This window comes from Narcine bancroftii, chromosome 7 (genome assembly GCF_036971445.1).
Source record: "Narcine bancroftii isolate sNarBan1 chromosome 7, sNarBan1.hap1, whole genome shotgun sequence".
NCBI lineage: Eukaryota > Metazoa > Chordata > Chondrichthyes > Torpediniformes > Narcinidae > Narcine > Narcine bancroftii.
Genome location: NC_091475.1, coordinates 38,007,987 through 38,032,774, shown reverse-complemented (window position 1 = coordinate 38,032,774; position 24,788 = coordinate 38,007,987). Strand labels below are relative to the sequence as shown.

Here is a 24,788-nt window from a genome sequence, read left to right as displayed (position 1 = left end):
AAATGTTGAGTATATTGATGCCCCAGAAAGACTCCAATAATCTGCCTCTTCTCTTTCTTTTGGCTCTCAACAAATCATCAATTGTCTCATCTCATTTTTTGCAGAGGAAGAACGATTTGCCTTTGTTAATTGGATCAACAAGGCTTTGGAAAAGGATTCGGATTGTCAGCAACTCATTCCTATGGATCCCAACAGTGACACTGAATTATTTTCTGCTGTTGGGAATGGCATTATCCTTTGGTAAGCCTTACATATTTTTTCTCACTGGCTTGCAAAGGTCTAAAACTGCCCTTTGATTTTTAATCACCAAGCACGTCAAGTAGAACGGGACTTACGAGTTGATTGACATAGAATTACTCCCCTAATTTGGCTGTCTGCAGTTAAAATCAGAGTAAAACAAATACACCTTCTATTACTGTGATCCAATCATCATCAATTCGTCAGAGCATTGATATTTTCAGAACAACCGGGAAGTTTTTGGGGTATGTTCCCCGCCCAGTGGAATTTTTGAATGTTAAATCTGATACTTACAGAAATGAGAAGTTGGATCCCAGTCTGGAATATTGTTCCATTTTGGGCATCAAACCTCAGAAATTGATGTTGGGCTTGGAAGAGCTACAGAGCAGTGTCACCATAATTATATCTGTGACAATGTGGTTAAACTAAGGGTAAGTTCAAATGAAGAAGGGATTCAGCAGAAAAGATATAGGAGAATATTTTTTCTGATGGAGGAATCCAAAACAAAGAAATAAAATGACAAAGCTTCTCTTGCTCTTTTCATATCATCTCAAAGTTTTAAAACACATTAAATTAATAATGTTATTTTAACATTATTACTTTAATATAATTATCTCACTCCAACAATCCATTGTTCCCGAAGGATTCAAGGGAGCCACCAAAATTCTGATGCCCAAGAGAGAGGTGATAGCTAGACTAAATGACAATCATCCAGTGGCACTGACCTTCATGATTATGAAGTGCTTTGAGTGACTGGTAATGGAGCACATTACCATGGACCTATTCCAGTTTGCCTATTGGCCAAACTGATCCACAGATGAAACCATAGCACTGACCCTCCATCCTGACCCACCTAGAGAACAATGCCTCATATGCCAGCTTGATGTTCAACATAATCATACCCTAGAGGTTTGTGGATAAACTGTCTATGCTGGGACTCAGTACCCCTCTCTGCAACTGGATTCTGGACTTCTTGATTGAAAGACCACAGGCTGTCTGGGTTTGCAGCAAAACTTCAAGCCCCATCAGACTGAGCATTGGTGCACCTCAGGGCTGCATGCTCAGCCCAGTATTATTCATGCTGCTAAATTATGACTGTACTTCTAGGTTTAGCTCCAACAGAATCATCGTTTGTGGATGACACCACGGTAATTGGCCTCATTGGCAATAGTGATGAGTCAGCTTAAGGAGAGGAGGTTGAAAGGCTTGTACAATGGTGCAAGAGTAACAACCTGAATCTCAATGTGGACAAGACAAAGGGGATGATTATGGACTTCAGGAGAACAAAGGTCTACTCTCCGCTATGGCTTCATCGTAGAGAGAATGAGGAGCACAAAGTTCTTGGTGTCCATTTAAAGGATAACCTATCCTGGACCCACAATTCTTCTTCATTAGTCAGGAAGGGGAAGCAGACCCCACACCTCCTAAGGAGGTTGAAGAGGACTCCATCATAGTGTGGTATGATAGCTAAAAGCATCAGATTATAGGTTAGTATAGAAGTTAATTAAAACTGCTGAGAAGTTCACTTCCCTCTATTGATGAGATCTACAGGGAGCAGGACTTAAAGAGGGCTCAGAGCATCATTGAGGACCCTTACCATCCAGCCTCCAGAACATTTGAGACACACCTTTAAAGGAAGAGGTGCAGGAGCATAAAAACCAGGATTGCCAGGCTGGGAACCAATGCTTCCCACAGGAGATGTGACTACTAAACAGCCCTAGAAACCTGTAAATTGCTTTTATACAGTAAAATTCCTGGTGTATTTTCTAATTGCTTGAGACTTGCTCTTACAATGCCTAACTAATACACCTGCATTAAGAATAAACAGTTTAAAAGACAAAAGATGAAAATTCTTACACTGAACAAACTTCACTTGCATGAATATATAAACCTTAAAGGAGTGGTTCTCAACCTTTTTCTTTCCACTCACATACCACTTTAAGTATTCCCTATGCCATAGGTGCTCCGTAATTAGTAAGGGATTGCTTAAGGTGGTACGTGGGTGGAAAGAAAAAGTTTGGAAGCCAATGTTTTAATCATACCTAATTGACTCGTTATGTGCATGGTTTTATAACTCCAAAGGAAATGGGCCAATGACAATTTTTCTCAAGCAAAATATTTCAGCAACAATTGGGTCTAGAGCAATGATTCTCAACCTTCCCTTCCCACTCACAGACCACCTTAAGCAATCCCCTACTAATCAAAGAGCACCGATGGCATAGGGATTACTTAAAGTGGTCTGTGAGTGGAAAGAAAAAGGTTGAGAGCCACTGATTTAAAGCATTTAACTTTATTTTCAGTCACCTTCTTTGAAAACATTTAACTGTCGCTGCATCTGCAGGTTCCTCCCCCTTCATAGAGCCACCCGAAACACAAACGATAACATAGATAATTAAACTTCCTTCCCCCAAGTTTATAGATAAAGCTTCTGTCTGGGGTGACTCTTACTAAGCAGGGATTTGGAGACACTTTAAGAAAGTCACCCCAATGGCGAGCAGCATCAACCAGCTCTTTATCTTGGGCAACACCATTTTATTCAAACAACTTTATTCAAACAGCTGCTGCAAGCAAAGCATGGCCAAATCACTCTGCTGGCTGAATATTTGCTCCTATCTTCACCAAAGATTTATGTGTTACTTCAGAGAACATTTACAATTTTAAACATATCTTTTTAACCTATTATTGTATTCTTATTTATTTTAATTTAAAAAATTTATTTTCCTCAATTTCTTTGCTGGATGCTTGGATTCTGGTTAGCACAGGTTTTAATGTATATATTTATTTTGGATCACTATGTATATATGTCATTTGTGTGTAGGGTGTTCTGTGCATCTGTGTGTGTGCACTATGGTCCAGATATATGTGGTTTAATTGGGTTTTCTTTCTGGATGCATCCCCGATCCAAACACTGGCACCTCCTGGACTACATCCTGGTGCGAGAAAGTGACAAACAAGATGTGCTCCACACCAGGGTCATGCCTAGCGCGGAATGCCACACTGACCACCGGCTGGTTCGCTGCAAGCTCAACCTTCACTTCAAGCCAAAGCCCAGGAACAATAAAGCCCCCAGAAAGAGGTTCAATGTTGGAAAACTGCAGTCAGACGAAGCGAGAGGAAACTTCCAGGCAAACCTCAAAGCAAAGCTCGACGTTGCAACCCGCCTCCCGGACCCGTCCCCTGAAACCCTCTGGGATCAATTGAAGACTACCATACTGCAATCCACTGAAGAGGTACTGGGCTTCTCCTCCAGGAAAAACAAGGACTGGTTTGACGAAAACAGCCAGGAAATCCAGGAGCTGCTGGCAAAGAAGCGAGCTGCCCACCAGGCTCACCTTACAAAGCCGTCCTGTCCAGAGAAAAAACAAGCCTTCCGTCGCGCATGCAGCCATCTTCAGCGCAAACTCCGGGAGATCCAAAATGAGTGGTGGACTAGCCTCGCCAAACGAACACAGCTCAGCGCGGACATTGGCGACTTCAGGGGTTTCTACGAGGCTCTAAAGGCTGTGTACGGCCCCTCACCCCAAGTCCAAAGCCCGCTGCGCAGCTCAGACGGCAAAGTCCTCCTCAGCGACAAGATCTCCATCCTCAACCGATGGTCAGAACACTTCCAATCTCTTTTCAGTACCAACCGCTCAGTCCAAGATTCCGCCCTGCTCCAGCTCCCTCAACAGCCCCTAAGGCTAGAGCTGGATGAGGTTCCCACCCTGGATGAGACATATAAGGCAATCGATCAACTGAAAAGTGGCAAAGCAGCAGGTATGGTTGGAATCCCCCCAGAAGTCTGGAAGGCTGGCGGCAAAACTCTGCATGCCAAACTGCATGAGTTTTTCAAGCTTTGTTGGGACCAAGGTAAACTGCCTCAGGATCTTCGTGATGCCACCATCATCACCCTGTACAAAAACAAAGGCGAGAAATCAGACTGCTCAAACTACAGGGGAATCACGTTGCTCGCCATTGCAGGCAAAATCTTCGCTAGGATTCTACTAAATAGAATAATACCTAGTGTCGCCGAGAATACTCTCCCAGAATCACAGTGCGGCTTTCGCGCAAACAGAGGAACCACTGACATGGTCTTTGCCCTCAGACAGCTCCAAGAAAAGTGCAGAGAACAAAACAAAGGACTCTACATCACCTTTGTTGACCTCACCAAAGCCTTCGACACCGTGAGCAGGAAAGGGCTTTGGCAAATACTAGAGCGCATCGGATGTCCCCCAAAGTTCCTCAACATGATTATCCAACTGCACGAAAACCAACAAGGTCGGGTCAGATACAGCAATGAGCTCTCTGAACCCTTCTCCATTAACAATGGCGTGGAGCAAGGCTGTGTTCTCGCACCAACCCTCTTTTCAATCTTCTTCAGCATGATGCTGAACCAAGCCATGAAAGACCCCAACAATGAAGACGCTGTTTACATCCGGTACCGCACGGATGGCAGTCTCTTCAATCTGAGGCGCCTGCAAGCTCACACCAAGACACAAGAGAAACTTGTCCGTGAACTACTCTTTGCAGATGATGCCGCTTTAGTTGCCCATTCAGAGCCAGCTCTTCAGCGCTTGACGTCCTGCTTTGCGGAAACTGCCAAAATGTTTGGCCTGGAAGTCAGCCTGAAGAAAACTGAGGTCCTCCATCAGCCAGCTCCCCACCATGACTACCAGCCCCCCCACATCTCCATCGGGCACACAAAACTAAAAACGGTCAACCAGTTTACCTATCTCGGCTGCACCATTTCATCAGATGCAAGGATCGACAATGAGATAGACAACAGACTCGCCAAGGCAAATAGCGCCTTTGGAAGACTACACAAAAGAGTCTGGAAAAACAACCAACTGAAAAACCTCACAAAGATAAGCGTATACAGAGCCGTTGTCATACCCACACTCCTGTTCGGCTCCGAATCATGGGTCCTCTACCGGCACCACCTACGGCTCCTAGAACGCTTCCACCAGCGTTGTCTCCGCTCCATCCTCAACATCCATTGGAGCGCTCACACCCCTAACGTCGAGGTACTCGAGATGGCAGAGGTCGACAGCATCGAGTCCACGCTGCTGAAGATCCAGCTGCGCTGGATGGGTCACGTCTCCAGAATGGAGGACCATCGCCTTCCCAAGATCGTATTATATGGCGAGCTCTCCACTGGCCACCGTGACAGAGGTGCACCAAAGAAAAGGTACAAGGACTGCCTAAAGAAATCTCTTGGTGCCTGCCACATTGACCACCGCCAGTGGGCTGATAACGCCTCAAACCGTGCATCTTGGCGCCTCACAGTTTGGCGGGCAGCAGCCTCCTTTGAAGAAGACCGCAGAGCCCACCTCACTGACAAAAGGCAAAGGAGGAAAAACCCAACACCCAACCCCAACCAACCAATTTTCCCTTGCAACCGCTGCAATCGTGTCTGCCTGTCCCGCATCGGACTGGTCAGCCACAAACGAGCCTGCAGCTGACGTGGACTTTTTACCCCCTCCATAAATCTTCGTCCGCGAAGCCAAGCCAAAGAAAGAATTGGGTTTTCTTTGTATACTTATAATCAGATGACAATAAACTTGAATGCGAACTTGATAAAAAGAACATAAATTTCCTTTTCTTCACCCTTCTTCCAAGCAGCCATTCTTCTCTATTTAAAATGAATCTAGACTATCACTTCCTTTGCGTGTTAAACTTTGTAGAAGTTTAGTGGCAGCATCAGTGCTTTAGCTTTCCCACAAAAGGAGAGGGGAAACATCTGAGTTTAAAAGATAAAGATGGCATGGTCTTGAACCTTGAAAAGCAAAATGTTGCAGATGCTGGAAATCAAAATAAGAGCAGAGGATGTTGGAAAAATTCTGTAGGTCAGGCAAATCTATGTGAAGTGATATGTTTCAGATCAATTATGTTTTATTTAATATCTTGTATATTTATTGATCTGTCCTTTGGTCTTAGCTACCTTCACAAAAGGTAATCAATCACATTTTTTGATTTGCTCTGTTCTGTTTAACTTCTATGTTAATTTAGTAAAATGATCAATCTCTCCGTACCTGATACTATTGATGAGAGGACAATCAACAAAAAGAAGCTCACTCCTTTCACTATACAGGTATTAAGTTTATCTACTCAGACCTATTTAATGAAAATATTTGCACCTTATTAGCAGTGCTTTGGATGACCATCAGTGACACCAAATATATTGGCTACCCCATTGCCTTTGTTTTGTTGGAAAATTTGTAGTGTTAAATTACTATTTCAACCAGAAAATATGTGCTGGAACATGAGACAGTAGGAAGAGAGGAGAAAAATGTCCTGAAGCAACTCCAAAGCAGATGCAGGGATTGCAATGTAGGTCACGTGCCTGTATTGTGATTCTACTCATAATTATTTCATGGCACACCAAGTGTGAATTGCACTGGGTTGGTTGATTGGACTTGTCAGGAGGCCAATGTTCTGAGGGAAAGATATCCTTTAAACCTATATACTTATAGCTACCCTGATCCCCTTGAAGGGTAGTGAATTATATTTAGAATGGTTCTTCCATACACTTGACAAATAAAAATGAACTGGGAGCATTGCAGTTTGGTATAGCATGGGACAATGGAGGCTCTGGCTTTCACATGTTGTCTTTGATGTGGGAAATGCATATCAAGAGGTCCTATTGCAGTCTCCTCTACTGCTAGACAGCAGTCTTTCACTGGTCACATTTCGGCTATTGGTGAAGCTCTGTGTAGCAGCATGAGGTCAGGGTCTACAAGAGTGCATGAATATGGTTAGTGGACTTTTGGCATGATTTCACTCATAACTTTAATTTATCCCAGCTTTTCTTTTTTGCTTTGTGTGCCAGAAGAGGCAGTGTTGGTTGATACCTTAGTAGAATAGGTAGTGAGAATTGGTAGGGATAAAGTTAGTGGTCATAGAGTCCACTCATCCATGCTGATCAAGTTGGCATTCTGGTGAATCCCATTTGCCTGCATTTAATCTATATCCTTCTAAGCCCTTTCTATCCAGTATCTGTCCCTGGTTAACCAATCCCCAATGTCCCCTGACAAACCCCTCCCACTCTGTTCACTTTGTACCAGATAAATTCCTCTATACTCTCAGTATTGATGAAGGGCTCCAGCTCAATACATTGACAATAATTTTTCTCCCACTGATGCTGCTCGACCCACTGAGTTCCTCCAGCAGATTGTTTATTTCTCCATATTCCAACATCTGCAGTCTCTTGTGTGTCTACTCATATCTGACCTGGCTGAGTTGTTCATAGACAATCAGTCAGATACAGGCCTCTGTATTACCCCACATTCCCTCCTCCTGCTCCTCAGCTAGGTAATAGGAGAATATCTGCCCTGTTGACAAGGTTAGGTAGCAAGTAGAAACTACAGCAGTGGAGACCTGGAGAATTGAGGGAGGTGGCAATATTCTGGACATGGAATTAAATAAATCCCCAAAGATGTATCCCAGATTGCTATTGGGAAGAAGGAAGGAGGTTGGTGGTCCTCTGACATTTTGAAATCTTTGCTGGTTATTGGAGAAAAACAAGTATTTAAGAAAGCACAAGCATAAGTCAGGTAATTACAGGCCTGTCGCCTAATGTTAATAGTGAACAAGTTATTGGAAAATATACTGAGAGACAAGATTAATCTAAACTTAGAAAGGCAAGAATTAAACTTGGAAAGGCAAGAATTAACCAAATATTGTCAGCATGGTTTTATTGGGGGAAGAAGTGGAACTGTCTGACCAATTTGACTAAAAGTTTTGGAGGTCATAAAAATATTCATGAGTAGTACAGTTTAGTAGTCTCCATTGACTTTGGTAGGATGCAAGACAGGAGGAGAAGGATTATGCCAAAGACTCTTCAAACCTGCTTCATCATTTAATTTGATCATGGATGATCTGAGCTGGCCTTAACTCCTCTTCTGTGCCATTTCTTCATACCCATTAATTCTTGATCTATCAAATATTTATCCACCTCCACTTAAATACATCCAATAATCCAGCTTCCACCAAAGCTGAGGCAGAGAATTTTAGAGATTCATCATTCTCAGTAAAAGAAATGGTAACTTAGTTTTAAATGACCAGGCTCTGGTCATTACAATGCAGGAAAGAAATTTGCACAGGAGATGGAGAGGAAATTCACTAGGACACTGTGTGGGATGGAGGGTTTAAATAGACTGGAAAGGCTATGTTTGTTTTCCATGGAACAGAGGAGGCAGAGGGCAGACATAATATACGAAATTGTGAGGGGCATAGGGATGAAGCCTTTCCAAATAGCATAGGTATTGGAAAGTAGAGGAAATAGGTTTAGACTAAGGGGTAAAAAGTTTAGAGGGGATTTCATACAGAGGGTGGTTGGCATCTGTAGTGTACTGTGAGGGCGGTGGAGGCAGGGACTCTCTCAACGTCAGGATGAATATTTAAATCACCAAGGCAGAGAAGGCTATGGAACAAATGCTGGTAAATAACATTAGTATAGATGGCTACCTGATGATCAGCATGGATATTGTGTGCCGAATGGCTTGTTTCTGCAGTGTATTATTTCAACAATTCACCTCAACAGTGAAGTGTTTCAGCTGCCAGCTTTCTGGTCAGTCATATTTTCAGTTGGAGCATTTTTCATTTTTCTGGGAACATCGATTTCCAAATGGGAATGATAGCATCAAATCAACAATGCATATTGATTGATATTGAAATCAGCATCACATTAACATTGATATTGAGATCTGCCTGTTCTGTGCTTCCAATGTGATGATTGCTACTGCCGCTGTCAAAACGAGTCCACGTGATTCTGATGTGCTGCAGATGTCATTTTGTTCAAAATTCTTTTGGTGTTCCAGAAGTGGATGTTGCCAAGTCTATTTTCTTTGCCTTGATGCTTGGAAGTTCACCATTTCTCCCAAATTCTTGTTCTTCCTCAGGAAAACTTGAATCTGGCTCTGAATTCTGCTTCAGCAATTGGGTGCCATGTGGTTAATATTGGTGCTGAGGATCTAAAAGAGGGAAAGCCCTACCTTGTGCTGGGCCTTCTGTGGCAGGTCATCAAAATTGGCCTGTTTGCAGACATTGAATTGAGCCGAAATGAAGGTAGGTACTGGTGTGTAATGACAGGAGCTGACTTTGGGCTTTAGAACTAATTAAAACTTAAAATATAAAGGATGGAGGTTAAAATGAAGGATTTTTTTTATTGCAAAGATCTCTACACTGGAAACCAGATGCTGCAGACTGTTTTGCCATTTGTTTAGATAAAAGTTGATCTGCATCTTATCTTTAACTATCTGCCCCATTTCTTGTCCGCAAGATAAAATGATCCATCAATCTGATGTTGAAATTTTCAATTGAGCTTTCCCATCAGCTTTTGACAGGGGATTCTAAATTTTCTACCCTGGTTTACCTCTGAATTATTTTAAAGTCATGGCCTTTATTTATTTTCTCTCACCAGAAGTAATGTCTTCTCTCTATGTCGTAAACTTCATTAAATACCATAAAATTCTCATTTAATATTCTAGTCAAGTAGACAGAAGGTTGTCCTCTTAATTTAACCATTCGAACCCTGTTTTCGTTCTACTAAACCTGCTTTTTGTTTCCAATGGCAGATTCTAGTAGTCTCTTCTGCAGGCCTGGAATATAACCTTGAAAACAAGGTTTAAAACAGGCTTTTGAATTCCCTTCATAAACCACTGCCTTTCATTCTCGCTTGGAGATGCTCCTTAAAGCTGCTGCTTTCACTAGGATTTCGACCATTTCCTTTAATATCTTGTTGAGTCTTGGTGTAAATTTTTTATTAACAAGACTCTACAAATTGCTTTGGCGTGATGTTTTTAATGAAGGCATTGTCAAATGAAAGTTGTGGATACTGTTATTTTAATGACACAATGAGTGTAGAGAGAAACAATACTGTTAATCCCGCCGTTCTCTCCATGTCTGCGTGAGTTTTCCCTGGGGGCTCCGGTTTCCTCTCACAATTCAAAACGTACCTGGGGTTGTAGGTCAATTAGGTGCATTGGGTGGCATGGGCACATGGGCCGAAAGAGCCTGTTGCCGCACTGTATGTCTAAAAAAAAATGTAGTGCCTTGTGCTCTGCCATGCAGTAAATTAAATTTCTTTGATTTAATTGCAAATGAGCTGCTATCTTCCAATTATCCCTACCGATCCTGGAAAGCATTAATTAGTATTTATATGATGCAACTCTTAATCTTTTGCCTCATTTTCCCACTACAGTATCCCAACCATCCTTAATTGTTACTAATAGAAAGAAGTTGCCATTACTTACAAGGAGGTATTTCTTTCCAGCTCTGGTTGCCTTGCTCCGAGAAGGTGAAAGTCTGGAGGACTTGATGAAACTGTCCCCCGAGGAATTGCTCCTAAGATGGGCTAATTATCACCTGGAAGGAGCTGGCTGCCAAAAAATTAACAACTTCAGCAGTGAAATTAAGGTATAAATAATATTCAGAAGAAGGTTGTTCTGCATTTTGTTTTGCCTATTATGATATATCAAGTTCATGAAAAAAAATCAGTGTAATATTAGATTTGTAGTTTGTGCTGATATGTTCTTGAGGCAAAATGTTCTTGAGGTTGGTGGGATCATGTGGCTAGATGAATTGAGATTCATATTTTTTTTCAAGGCTTATTTCATATTTTTAATGCAAGGATTTGAGTTCTCTGTAGATATCACAGTGAACGTTCCACAATATTTTTAAAAATGATCATATATTTACAGCCCCTTCCTCGTCTTCTTGAGAAGATCATTGATCTTAGTTTTGAACTCTGAGGTCTCCGTGGTAGTGGTAAACACCTGCTTGTATTGGGTGGGGAATTCATTACGGGGCATTCATAACTTGTTATGTGTTTTGGGAGTAGACTTTCTGAATACGTGATATTGTCAGGGATGCAAAAATCAAAGCTCCAGTAATTATGCTTATTGTTCATTTTTTAAATCATAATTTAGAAGTCTTTAAAATTTTATTGATCACCAATTTATGTTATTTTTACTGTATTCTGGTGGAGAACAATAGATTTCCAGGATATGGGTGGCATGGTTGGCAACACTTTTAAGGCACCAGTGATCGGGAGCAGGATTTGAATCCCGTGCTGTCTGTAAGGAATTGGTACGTTCTCCCTGTGTCTGCAAAGGTTTTCCCCAGGGGCTCCAGTTTCCTCCCATGGTTTGAAATGTACCGGGGGTATAGGTCAATTGGGTGTAAATTGGGCGGCATGGACTCATGGGCCGCAATGGTCTGTTACTGTGCTATATGTCTGTATGTAATTTGCCAGATTATCAGTAGCACTTTGTTACGAGGCAAACTTGCATAAAGCAAGGACCCACATGCATCATTAAAAGTGATAACCAGATAGTCAATTTTGGTGACGTTAAAGATAACCTCTAATGTGATGCTTAAAATTGAAAATTGGCCATTTCTCTTCTTCCCCGAATATTCTCTGGTGCATTTAAGCACTGCTTCAGTTCTGATTAATGGGAGAACTTTTCAGATGTCAGGTTGTAATGACCGTAAAACAATCCAAAACCACGCAAATTTTAACATTTATGTGTAAATAGAAATATTTAAAGTTGATTTTGGCCATTCATCCCTTTTCTAAAGAATGAGTTATTCTCTAAACTTCTCCAGAAAAATCAAGGGAAATCAGTGTTTTGACGACAATTTCAGATAAATGTACCTTGAAGTGTTCTGCTTTGTTTATGAATGAAAGTGAATTTTTAATATTCTAAGCTATCATCACTGCCCAGCAAACTCTCTGGCCCCTGAAAAATGAAATTTTGTGTCTGTTCTTGCTGTCCTCAACGCTTCTGATCTGAGTATTGTCTGCAAACTTGCTGATCCAATCACCACATTGTTGTCCAGATTGTGGATCTAGATGACAAGTTACGCTGGTCCCAGCACCGATCCCTGCAGCACACCACTAGTCACAGGCCTCCAGGCTGAGAAGGTATTGTCCACGGCCACTCACTGGCTTCTCCCACACAGCCAATGTTTTTGAATATTTTAATATGAGATTTCACATCCAAAGTACAGAGTACCTATGGATAGATGTTAAAATTCTCAATGAATCACTACACTTAAAATCACCAATGCCTGAAGAGGACGCACAAAATCAGTGAACTGGTGCGGACTCGAAAGGACAACATGGCCTGTTTCCGCTCTGTAAATGGTTATATGTTTATATGGTTAATCACCTTTCCTTGTGTAAGCATTTAAAAATATTTCAAATTTAAATATTAAATTGTAAAAGAAATTGATTTTTTTCAACAGCTTTAATCTTGTGCATGTTCTTTAATTAAATATTGGCAACAAATTATATTTTTTATGTCCTTTGTTGCATATGAAATTCATGTGATTATTTACTCAGCCAGCTTGACAATATCACAGCTGCTCAACACCAGGGCTCCCTTGAAGCATCATGTAACAGGACCCCTTCCCTGATGTCTAAGTCAGTGGTGAACCTAGCTGTTTTGCTGTTGACTGCAAGGTCTAAGCCAATTAAATTAATATCTTTCTTTTTTTAAAAATAATTAGCCATCAGTAGAAGAAACTCAAGTAAGTTCAGTCACTGTAAATGTTGCTACCTGCAGTCCATCCTCTCAGTTTTGTGTGAAATTGTTGTGGAAGTATATTTAATTGACCAACCTAGTGCTAATGTTAAAATGAATGCTCAAATGTAGGCAGTGTGCAGTAAATGTGTGTTAGAATTCCAAGAGTGTTCAATGGGAGTAGCTGACCAGTCCTGAGTCACAACCTTTCAAGTCATTTTCTCTTAATGTGGAATGAAACTATTCAGTGCAAACCTCTGTGCTTGGACCAGTCTGTAACCTCCTATCCTGATGAGTGAGGATATGAGTGGTAACATTATAAAATATACCCATTTTACCAAGTTGTACAGTCATGTAAATCAGTAAAAAATCATTTTAAAACAGAAGCAATTGTTTCTTCATTTAATGTGTTAAGAATAAACTACTACTTTAGGTAATGATTAAAGAATTTACAGAAAGTATCACCTTTAATTTTAATAGATTTTTAACTTGAGATTTTAAAAGCTGGTCCAAGTTCTCACTGTCAGAGTAGGTTTTGAACTCTAATCCTCTGAATTATTAATCCAGTAGCACAGCGCTACCTCACACCATGAAGCAACATTAAAGCTGCATTGCGAAATAACGTATGAGAGATTATTGCAATGTGACTAAAATCATATTCACTATGTTTTTACTGTGGTGCTGCAGTAGTTTTAAAGGTCCCTTAAATTTTATCCAAAATGTGTCTCCGCCCAAATGCTAAATCCTCCATAGCTTTTACTTTCCTCTTTGTTTGAACTCTTAATGCTGCCTCCCTGGATCTCCTGTGTTTCTGGACTGTATCATGTGGGTGAATTCAAAAGCTGACTGACTTCTGTAACCTAACAAAGGTATCTATTTCAAAACTTTCTTCATGTATTGGATCAACGCAATTTCAACATGCCTAGAAATTATTCAACTTAATTAGATGTTAGTGGCTTATCCTTTATCTTTTGAATGGATTAAACTTTACAGATTAATAATTATATAGTACAATCAGGTTTGTTTGTTGCCACTGAAATCTATGTTCTAATACATGTTCCACATTCTAAATCTTCTCATTATTCCCACAGGACTCGAAAGCTTACTTCCACCTTCTCAATCAAATTGCACCAAAAGGAGATGAAGAGGGACAGGTTCCAATTCCAGTTGACATGTCTGGTATTAATGTACGTACTAATGCACAGCCTCAACACAACTTGTCCATATCACTTCATGTTGCATTTTCTTAAAATAGTGTTCTAAGGATGACTCCAGCCCTTTGGAATAAGAAAATTGATTTCCCTTTGTTACACACTAGTTAAAGGGTTTAACATCCCCTTATGAGCATGCTTAGTAGTAGGTTTAACTCTCTATGGAAAACTTTTGTTCCCATGCCTTCCCTAATTCCACACATCACATTTCCCTTACCCTCCCGTAACTTCCCATTACCAGAGGCTCTCTAAAAATCATCTGTGTGCCACCCCTCAAATCATCCATGTTTTTTTTTGTTGCCCTCCCATAATTTACTCCTTCCTTGTCCTAATTTTCTATTTACCAAATTTCCAATTGCCCATTTTCTTTATTCCTGATTCTGCTAATTTGTTCTCTTCTTCCATTTTCCTCTCTTTTGCTGCATTGCATTTTGTTCTCCCGAGATCCCCATTTCTCAGTGCCCATTCTTCCTGTTGACATCCAAAATATCTCCAAACCCTACTGGCCTTTGTTAACTCCCTTCTTCTGAGTGACCTGCACTAACTCCCTTTATTCCCATGTCTAAGTTTATAAAAACTTAATTTGCCTGCAAACACACTGATTAGAATTTTTGGTTTTCACTTAAAAAAAAGAAACGAAATTGTCAATACAGTTAAGCTGTATGAATGGCAATTCAATACCAAACTATAAACTGAGATAGTTGTTTGGGGACAAGTGAACTGTTCCCCTATTGTTCAAATTTTGATGGAGTATCTGTGATGTCCTCAGAGAAACTGTAAAGTGAAGGCTGTAAATGAATCCAGAGAACCCTCACAACCTTTGAACTCATCTGTGTTTAAAAGTAACAGTATAAATCAGGACAGGTGCTAACTGTTAGTTGGGTAACATGAGTTTGAGCTATAATAAGTGTATGTGAAAGTATGTTAGGAATACAGCTTGACATCTAAAAAAAAATCAGATGAAATATCATAAAATATTTAAATTACTTGAACAGGAAAAAGATGACTTGAAACGTGCAGAGTCTATGCTTCAGCAAGCTGATAAACTTGGTTGCAGACAGTTTGTCACAGCAGCAGATGTCGTCCGTGGAAACCCCAAGTTAAACTTGGCATTTGTTGCCAATCTCTTCAACAAATATCCAGCTCTTCAGAAGCCTGAGAATCAGGACATAGACTGGAGCCTCTTGGAGGGTAAGTTGCTGAGGAAATTCAAATGCTTTGGACACTTTTAAATGTTTAATTTGTGAAAATTTTTGTTAGGAACCTACTGTTCCTTTGGTACAAGTTAGCTCTTTTACTCTAAGACTAACATAATCATTTCTGCATTCCCATCAGTTAACTCCAGTGAAGTTGTTTGGGTGGGACAGTTAATGTTACACACTGCAACCTGGGTATAAACCTGTCCTCTCTTCAGCCATAGTTTCCCACAAGGATAACGGCAATCAATAAATTTATTCTTGTACTAACTGAGCAGACAAAAGACATTGCTGTTTGCAGAAATGTTTACTGGTGTGGAATTAGCTTGCACTTACTCAAAATAGTTCAAGTTCATTATCATCTAATTTTAGAAGAACACCCCGATGAAACAGTGTTCTCCAGTCCTCGGTGCAGAATTGGAGGTTAGGGTGAGCAGTTCATTCTGTTGTTCACTAGTCTCACTGCCTGTGGGAAGAAATTGTTTCTTAGCCTGGTGGTTCTGACTCTGATACTCCTGTATCTCTATCCTGATGGAAGTAGCTGAAACATGCTGTGTGCGGGGTGGTAGGGGTCCTCAACAATTTTGCGAGCCCTCTTCAAAAACAATCCCAGTAGAGGTGTAGGGTGCCGGGGGGTGGGGGGGTTGGAGACCCCGGTGAACCTCTCTGCTGCTCTTATGGTTCTGTGGATTGACCTCCAATCCAATGTTTTACAGCAATTGTACCATCCTGTGATGTAGCCAGCCAGGATGCTCTCAATAGAGTTCCTGTAGAAAGTTGACAGGATATGGTGGCTGGTAGCCTTGCTAGCCTCAGTCTTCTTAAGAAGTGTAGTCATTGTGCACCTTCCAGACAAGTGATAAGATGTTCTGTATCCAGGATAGGTCACTTGATGCTCTTTACTCTTTCCACTACCGAGTTATTGATGTGGGGCGGAGGGTGGTGGTTCCTGGTCCTCCTGTAGTCCACAAACAATTTACAGATTTGTTCTTTTAGATTCAGAATCAGAATTTATTGTCATGAAATTTGATGTTTTGTGGCAGCATCATAGAGCAAACATTCATTTTATAACCATCTTACAACATTACTATAAAAAAATTTAAAATAATAATGCACAAAAAGTAAGGCAGTGTCTAGGGTTCATTGATTATTCAGGAATCTGAGGACAGCAGGGAAGAAGCTGTCCTTGTGCTATTAAGTGCTCGTCCTGAGGCTCCTGCACCTTTTTCTTGATAGTAGCAGAGTGAAGAGGGCATGGCCTGGGTGATGGGGTCTTTGAGGATAGAGGCTGCTTTTTTTAAAAGACTGCCTCATGTAGATGTCCTCGATGGAGTGAGGTCTAGTGCCTGTGATGTCGCAGGCTGAGTTAACAACCCTCTGGAGTTTATTCTTGTCCTAAAAGTTGGTGACTCCATACCAGGTAGTGATGCAACCAGCCAGAATGTTCTCGACGGTACACCTCTAGAAGTTTACGAATTTATCTTGGGGTGCACCTGTGTTGATAATCAGTGAGGAGGAGATGTTATTTCCAATTCGTATTGATTGTGGTGTTCTGATGACAAAAGATCCAGTTGCAGAGGGGGGTACAGAGGCTGAGAGTTTGTCGCTTCTTGACCAGCACTGAGGGAATAATGGTATTGAAAGCTGAGCTGTAGTTGATGAAGAGCAACTGCATGTATGAACTGCTGTTTTTGAGATGATCCAGAGCTGAGTGGAGAGCCAGCAATATTGCCTCTGCCATAAGTGATTTAGATGACAAATGAATTGCAGTGGGTCCAGATCTTTGCTTCGGTACATGTTAATTATGGCCATGACCAGGCTCTCAAAGCATTTCATCTCAGTAGAAGTTAGTTCTACTGGACGGTAGTCATTCAGGTAGCTCACACTACTCTTCTTGGCTTCTGGGATGATTGATGCCCTTTTGTAGCAGATGGGAATCTCTGACTGCTACAATGAGAGGTTGAAAATGTCCGTGAACACTCCAGCTAGTTGGTTGATGCAGATTTTCAGTACCCTGCTGGGTAGGCTGTCAGGGCCTGACACTTTGTGAGGATTCACCCTTTTGAATGATTTCTGATGTCACCCTCAGAGACAGATATCACAGGGTCCTCAGCCTTTTCAGGGATTCTAGTAGGCACTATTTGGTTCTTCTTCGCAAAGCAGGCATAGAAGGTGTTCAGCTCATTGGATAGTTAAACATCACAGCCATCTATTGTGTTTGCCCTCATTTTGAAGGCCGTAATGGCCTGCACTCCCTGCCGTTGCTGGTATGTAGCTGTCTCTGTGCAGTAAACTGGACAACCCCTCCTCTTGGCCCTGCCCTGTCTGTCCCAATATAAACCCTGTTTTCCCGCCTTACCTCCGATTTACCTGAAGACTATTGTAGATACCAGCCGTTAATTGTGAGCTAATAAAAGTGTGTTTGTGCTCCACACAAGTCTCTGAGTATCATTGGTCACGTTACAATTTTATTGGCTTACTTTTGGAGATAGGATGAAAGCCCTATTGAAGCCAGGCATGCTCCAGGTTGACCCTCTGTCCCTAGAGACCTTGAAAGATTTCACCTATTGATTGGAGTACTTCCAGTCCTACATAGCAGCCACCCAAGAAGTCTTCCACTCCGACAGCCTCTGGAGATTGGTCCTCCTCTCTCGAGTCAGTCCCAAGGGATACGCGGTCATCAGGGACTGCGCGATGTACGAGATGGCCATTGAAGGCCTGAAGGCCCACTACATGAGGCCCTAGAATGACATGCTGGTGAGACACTGACTCTCACAATTTTGGCAACAACCGGGTGAATCACTACATCCTGGAACTATGGACGCTGATGAGAAAGTGCCACTACAAAGCGGTCTCAGCCCTGGTGAGGAAAGAAGAGCAAGTCCAGGATACACTTATGGCTGGAGTGAGTTCGAGGTATGTGAGGCAGCGACTACTAGGATTGGGGAAGAAGGACCTTGGCAGTATCCTCGATCTGGTGAAATCCCTTGAACAGGCCCAACTGGGAGTGGACCACTTCACTAATGAAAGCGGCGCCTTCTCGGAAAGCTAGGCCTGTGGAGCACAGTTGTCCCAGGTACCGCTACCGTGGCCACACGCAACCAGGAGTGCTACTTCTGAGGACAGGCCAAACACTCCCGCGCCAGATGCCATGCGAAAGACTCCATGTTTCCAGGATGCGCTAAGAGGGGACACTGGGCGAAAGTCTGTCGGACAAAGAGGAACCACAGGAAGGCTACCGCATGCACAGCCCCTGAACAGTCGTAACCCCAAGCCCAAGCCCAGAGGTATGGACCCCCTCCTCTCCATGCTGCTTGCCACCGCCATCTTGCTGCGCCTTGTAGTGAGAACTGCTACTGGAAGAGAAGCAACGGCGGAAATGATGGCCATCTTGCCACTCCTCGTAGTTGATGCCATCTTTCCAGCATTCAGATCACGATGATATCGGCAGGGGGAGAGATGCCGGCATCAGCCATCCTCGACCAAGTGAAACCCCACCAGCTGAGCAACTTGACAATGGAGGTGAAGGTGAACAGACATCTGATGGATTGTTTAATAGACACTGGTTCGATGGAGAGCTTTATAAACTCTACGACTGCTCAGTGGTACAACTTAAAGGTTAACCCCATGGACTACCATATTTATCTAGTGTCGCAATCTTATTTGGTGACTATTAAAGATTATTGTATTATACACTTAACCATAATTTTGCAAGTTCCGACTATATGTATTGAAAGGTTTGTGTGTTGCTGGGCCTAGACTTCCTGTGTCACCTTAAAAGTGTGTCCATGGATTACTCCGGCCCACTTCCCCCAATCACAGTGCGGTACGGAAGATCCCAAAATCCAGACCCTACATGTGGTCTTTCCACACTGAATATTGAACCCCCCCCCCACCCCCCGTTTCAGAACCTAACCCCCAATGGTAAGCTAATAGCCACAAAGAGCAGGCGATACAGTCGAGGGAACCAAGAATTTATTACAGCCGAAACACAGCAGCTGCTTAAGGAAAAAAATTATTGAATCTAGCCACAGACCGTGGAGAGCCCAGGTGGTAGTCGTGAGAAGGGGAGCAGAGCCCAGGTGGTAGTCGTGAGAAGGGGAGAAAAGCCCAGGCTAGCGATTGACTATAGCCAAACTATTAATCACTTCACTCTCCTGGATGCATCTTGGACATGGTGAATGAAATTGTGCGGTACCAGGTCTACTCGACCATCGACCTGAATGCTGCATATCACCAGTTACCAATCCATTCTGCGGACCATCCCTACAATGCATTCGAGGCAGATGGACGGCTTTATCAGTTCCTGAGGGCCCCTTTTGGTATTAAAAATGGGGTCTCAGTCTTCCAAAGGCAGTTGGACTGATAAATAGGTATGGGATAAGGGCTACCTTCCCCTATCTCAACAACATCACCATTGTGGATGCAACCTGGAGGATCATGGCTCCAATCTCCAGAAGTTTCTCCACACAGTCAAATCCCTGAACCTCATGTACAATGTCAGTAAGTGCATATTCAGGACCAAACTTCTAGCTATCCTGAGTTATGGGTGGAGAATGGCATCATTGGCCCAGACCCTGACCGTATCTTAGACCTCCCTATCCCAAGGACCATGAAAGCACTAAGGAGATGTCTGGGCTTCTTCTCATACTACACCCAGTGGGTATCTCATTACGCTGACAAAGTCTGCCCTCTCTTAAAATCCACCTCCTTCCCCTTATTGGCTGAAGTCCAGGCGGCTTTTAACTATGTCAGGTGCTATATCACAAAAGCCACCATGCATGCGGTGGACCAAAACTCACCATTCCAGGTCGACAGCGATGCCTCCGACATAGCTCTGGCCACAATACTTAACCAGGCAGGCTGGCTGGTAGCTTTCTTTTCCCACAGCTTGCAAGGCCAAGAGCACCGAAATGTGTCAGTGGAGAAGGAGGCTCAAGCCATTGTGGAGGCCATCAGACACTGGAGGCACCACCAGGGCGGCAGGAAATTCACTCTGCTCACTGATCAGCGATCTGTAGTATTCATGTTCAATGATACAAATAGGGGTAAAATAAGGAATGACAAGATCGCCAGATGGAGGATTCAACTCTCCACCTATAACTATGAGAAAGTGTATTGGCCAGGTACACTCAATGAACCTCCAGATGCCCTATTCCAAGGAAGCTGTGCTGCTACATACACCAGCCAGTTGTGGTCACTTCATGACGAGCTTTGCCACCCGGGCATCACCCGCATGGCCCACTTCGTCAAGGCACGCAACCTGCCCTTCTCTATTGAAGACGTCAGAGAGATAACTAGGTCATGGCAGGTCTGTGCTGAATCCAAACTGCACTTATTCCGCTCTGACAAAATGCACCTGATAAAAGCTTCCAGCCCCTTCAAAAGACTCAGCGTCAATTTAAAGGGGCCCCTACCTTCCACCAACGGAAACGTGTACGTTCTTAACATTATCGTTGAGTACTTGCGTTTTCCGTTCACCATCCCCTGTCCAGACACCACTACCACAGTCATCAGACTTCTGCAATCCATTTTCACTATGTTGGGGTATCCCAGCTATATTCATGGCGACCAGGGCTCATTGTTTAAGAGCAAAGAGCTACATCGATATAAGCAGGACGAGTAACTACAACCCCTGGGGGAATGGACAAGTTGAAAAGGTTTGGAAGTCTATAAAATTGGCCCTCAGTTCTAAAGGCCTTCCAGACTTGCGCTGACAAGAGGTTCTGCCCACCACGCTCCACTCCATAAGATAATTTCTCTGCACTGTGACCAATGCAACTCCTCATGAACTAATGTTTGCATCCCTGAGGAAATCCACATAGGGGATCACTCTTTCAGCATGGCTAATGAGACCAGGACCAGTCCTGCTGAAAAAGCACATGAGGAGAAACAAAATGGACCCAGTTTTTCCCCACAGGTTATTTTCTGAAGGAAGGAGTAAATGCAGTGAACAGGAATTCACTATCTATGTATAGATTAGATGGCTGACATCGCCTTTTGGTTCCGCCCCCATCGGTCCCAATATAAACCGTTTTCCTGCCTTACCTCCAATTTACCTGAGGACTATTGTAGATACTGGTCGTTAATTGTAGATACTGGTCGTTAATTGTAAGCTAATAAAAGCATGTTTGTGTTCCTCACAAGTCTCCACGTACCATTGATCACATTACACTCTGTCTCTAGCTTCCTCCTGAATTGCCACTTTGCTTCAGAGATGGCCTTCTCCAGATTGTACCTGGACTTCTTGTAAAGATCCTGCTCCTTCTTGCCATCAACAAGTTGCAAATTCTCTGATTCAACCAGGGCTTCTGGTTGGGGAACACCCGATGGCACCTGTTGCATATTCATTCAAGTCTCTGGATGAGTTCTTGAATATGTTCCAGTCCACCGATTCAAAGCAATCTTGCAGACATTCCTCCGCCTCCCTTGACTTCATCATGTTCACCACTGGGATTGTGGTCTTCAGTCTCTGCTTGTACGCCAGGTATAGAAGTACAGCCAGGTGATCAGACTTGCCGAAGAGTGGTCGTGGTATGGCTCAGTGTGTGTTTTTCATGGTGGTGTAGCAGTGGTCGAGTGTGTTGATTCCCCTGGTCCTGCATGAGACATGTTAGTGGTAGTTTGTCAGAGACTTCTTCAGGTTGGCCTGATTGAAGTCTCCCACAATGGTTGGGAAGCCATCAGGATGTGCTATCTCGTGTCTGGTTATCACAGTGCTCAGTCCCTCCAATGCCATCCTGATGTTAACTTGGGGCAGGATGTACACTGCGACCAGGATGATGGCAGTGAACTCCCTTAGCAGGTAGAATAGGCGACAGTTGATCGCCAGATGTTTCAGGTCGAGGGAGCAGGACTGGGACATGACCATCATGTCTGTGGATCACGATGAATTGGTGATGACACAAACGCCACCTCCCCTGGTTTTTCCGGATGCTGGAGTTTGGTCAGCGCAATAGATGGTGTAGCCCTTGGGCTGCAGCGCCATGCCTGGAATGTCTGCATTTAGCCATGTTTCTGTAAAGCACATCATGCAGCATTCCCTGATGTTGAAGTCTAGCTTGGAGTTCATCAAGTTTGTTCTCCAAGGACTGTACGTTAGCCAAGATAGTAGGGAGCAGAAGCCTTAGGTTCCAGCGTCTCAGCTTGACCTGTAGCCCCACTCTATGTCCACATGCTCAGGTCTTTTTTATCAGGCCCATGGGTCTGATGCTGGTAACTCCAGTGGTGTTTAAATGGTCTGTGCTTTGACCCTTTAAATCCTCCGTGATGATTAAATGTCTGCTGTCTGCGACTCCCGTGAAGTTATAAATAATGCTAATAAAAATTAAACTGAAATTGTAATTGGGATGAAATATTGTGTAAAGTTTATGCTGTGGGGAAAATATAAACATTGGAAAAGTTGAATTGTAGATTACTAAAGATGTAGGTGACTGGACTAAAGACAGACTTGAATAATTGGGATTTATTTCAATCACTCAAGTCCGAATGATAAAGATGGCCCAACTCCATATGTCATATGTTTGTATCCTTTTGTAACTTCCTGCTTTGGGAGGTGGGGGTGGGATAGTTGTTTGCGGTCTGCAGCCCTGCAACACATCCTGAGGAAGTACCACATCACATTCTGCCAGTTAAAGCAGAGCCTTTGCTTGTCTCCAATGTTTGATCTCCTGCACACACTTCAACTACTTCTTCATCTAGGCAGAGTTCATGGGCACTCTTCCTTTCCTGCATCTTGTGTTGTCATATTGTTGCTGCCTTTTTGTTAGTAATTAAATGCATTTTCCACTTGATTCAATAATTCTGTGAATCATTCAGAAAAATTATTATTTTTTAAATGTAGGAGAAACAAGAGAGGAAAGGACCTTCAGAAACTGGATGAACTCGCTTGGTGTGACTCCTCGTGTAAATCATTTGTACAGGTGAGGATAATAAATAAAGACACACCAAAATGCTGGTGGGACTCAGCCGTCTTTTCGGTGTCCATAAAAAGCAAAGATATATTGCCGACGTTTCAGGCCTGAGCCCTTCTTCAGCACTCCTTGCTGCTTTCAAGCTCTACAACCATGTTCTCACCCAGACTCACTTCTTCTCTCACTGCAAAGGAGAACCGCAGGTTTAAACACTGGTTGGAGTGCCTACTTTATAGAATTTAGAGGCATGTACGTAATTCACAACAAGTTAATCTGATGGAGATTCAGATCAACCATGTTTAAAAATGTTTTGATCACTTAAAAGCTTTGCAAACATCATGTAGAATCTGTTCATGCCTGATGCTCCAAGGTAATCTTCAGTATAAATTATTATAGTCTAATTTTAGGAAATCCAGAAGTACTTTACAAATGTGAAATTCTTTTGAAGTGTAATCATTACTCTAATGAATACAGGTACTCCCCTTGTGACCTATGCGACTTACACCCATCCGTATAAATGACCAATTTTTTTTAAAAAGAAAAAATATAAAAGTTACATGATTACGGTGAAAATTGGGCCTATCTATGGTGGCCACCATAATTGGCTGGTGGCCAACCTCTTGTGAGAGTTGACCTTGGTTGCTGCCATGTTAAGGTATTTCACAGCATTTTAACTCCTTGTGTCCCATTTTTTTTCTGATTCTGTTGCTCAATATTCTGACGGTCAGATAGATTTTAGAGGCCAGTAGAGTTCACAGGGTGCTCAGGGTCTGTAGCAACAGAGAGAACAAGAAGGATTCAGAGATGGAGAACAGAGGGAAATCAATCATTTTACCCTTCAGTATCAAAGGGAGGGCAATTCCCTGACATACATCCATTCTGAGATATGACTGGTCATCCAGAATGGAACATGGTCATATGTTGGGGAGTACCTGTATAATGGATAACCAATTTGGCCATGGTGATCCCCATGTACAGCAGTGTGATGGTGTTTAGGTATCCGATTTTAATGATTATAATTCAAAAATCGATATTGATCTCCTGATGGGGAATAAAGTCTATGTTTCTTTTAAAGTATGCTGTGATCTTTTACATCCATGTGAAGAGTAAACAAGGACCTCATCAATAACTTTCAGGAAAATTTAATCAATGACCTTGCTGCCATTGTAAGTTGGAATAATAGTCCAATGTTCTGCAAACAACAACTCTGATAAAGAAGCAGCTCATGCCTGCATATAACAAAAACAGGACAATGTTCAGGCTGAGGCAGAGCAGTGGTAAGTGACAATGTGTACCAGGCAATGGCAGTCCCTTACATGAGAGAATCCAACACCACTTCTAGACTAACAGTTTTGCTATTATTGATAGCCCAATTATTTCACTATCATCATCTTGTGAGTTATCATTTATTGGAAGCACGGTGCGATATTCTACACTTACCTGGATGAATGCAGTTCAAAAATACTAAAGAAACAATGCCATTCAGAAGAAAGAAGCCCACTTAATTGATACCTCTTCCACCACTTTTAATCCTTACTCCTTTTACCAGTGGCATGCCATGGCCACATTGTATGCCATATGTAAGATTTCATTTGCAGTAATTTGTTAAGGTTTTGTTAAAGCACCTCTCAAATCAATAACATGCGCCAGCTAGATTTACGCAAGGACCCCAAACCCTATGTTACTTTCTCTCTCTTTGCACATTAACTTGGGCATCTATCAATT

The 24,788-nt window shown here is 42.5% G+C and overlaps 1 protein-coding gene across 2 annotated transcripts in view; it reads left to right on the top strand.

Moving 5' to 3' along the window:
- LOC138738768 (plastin-2-like) overlaps window positions 1-24,788 on the top strand; it is a 95,115-nt gene that overhangs the window by 52,237 nt on the left and 18,090 nt on the right. For both annotated transcript variants that reach the window (XM_069889658.1, XM_069889657.1), the window contains exons 5-11: window positions 105-240; window positions 6,226-6,307; window positions 9,117-9,282; window positions 10,490-10,632; window positions 13,835-13,930; window positions 14,950-15,145; window positions 22,994-23,072. In XM_069889658.1, coding sequence (XP_069745759.1) covers window positions 105-240; window positions 6,226-6,307; window positions 9,117-9,282; window positions 10,490-10,632; window positions 13,835-13,930; window positions 14,950-15,145; window positions 22,994-23,072 — 898 coding nt within the window. The remainder of the gene's footprint in view (window positions 1-104; window positions 241-6,225; window positions 6,308-9,116; window positions 9,283-10,489; window positions 10,633-13,834; window positions 13,931-14,949; window positions 15,146-22,993; window positions 23,073-24,788) is intronic.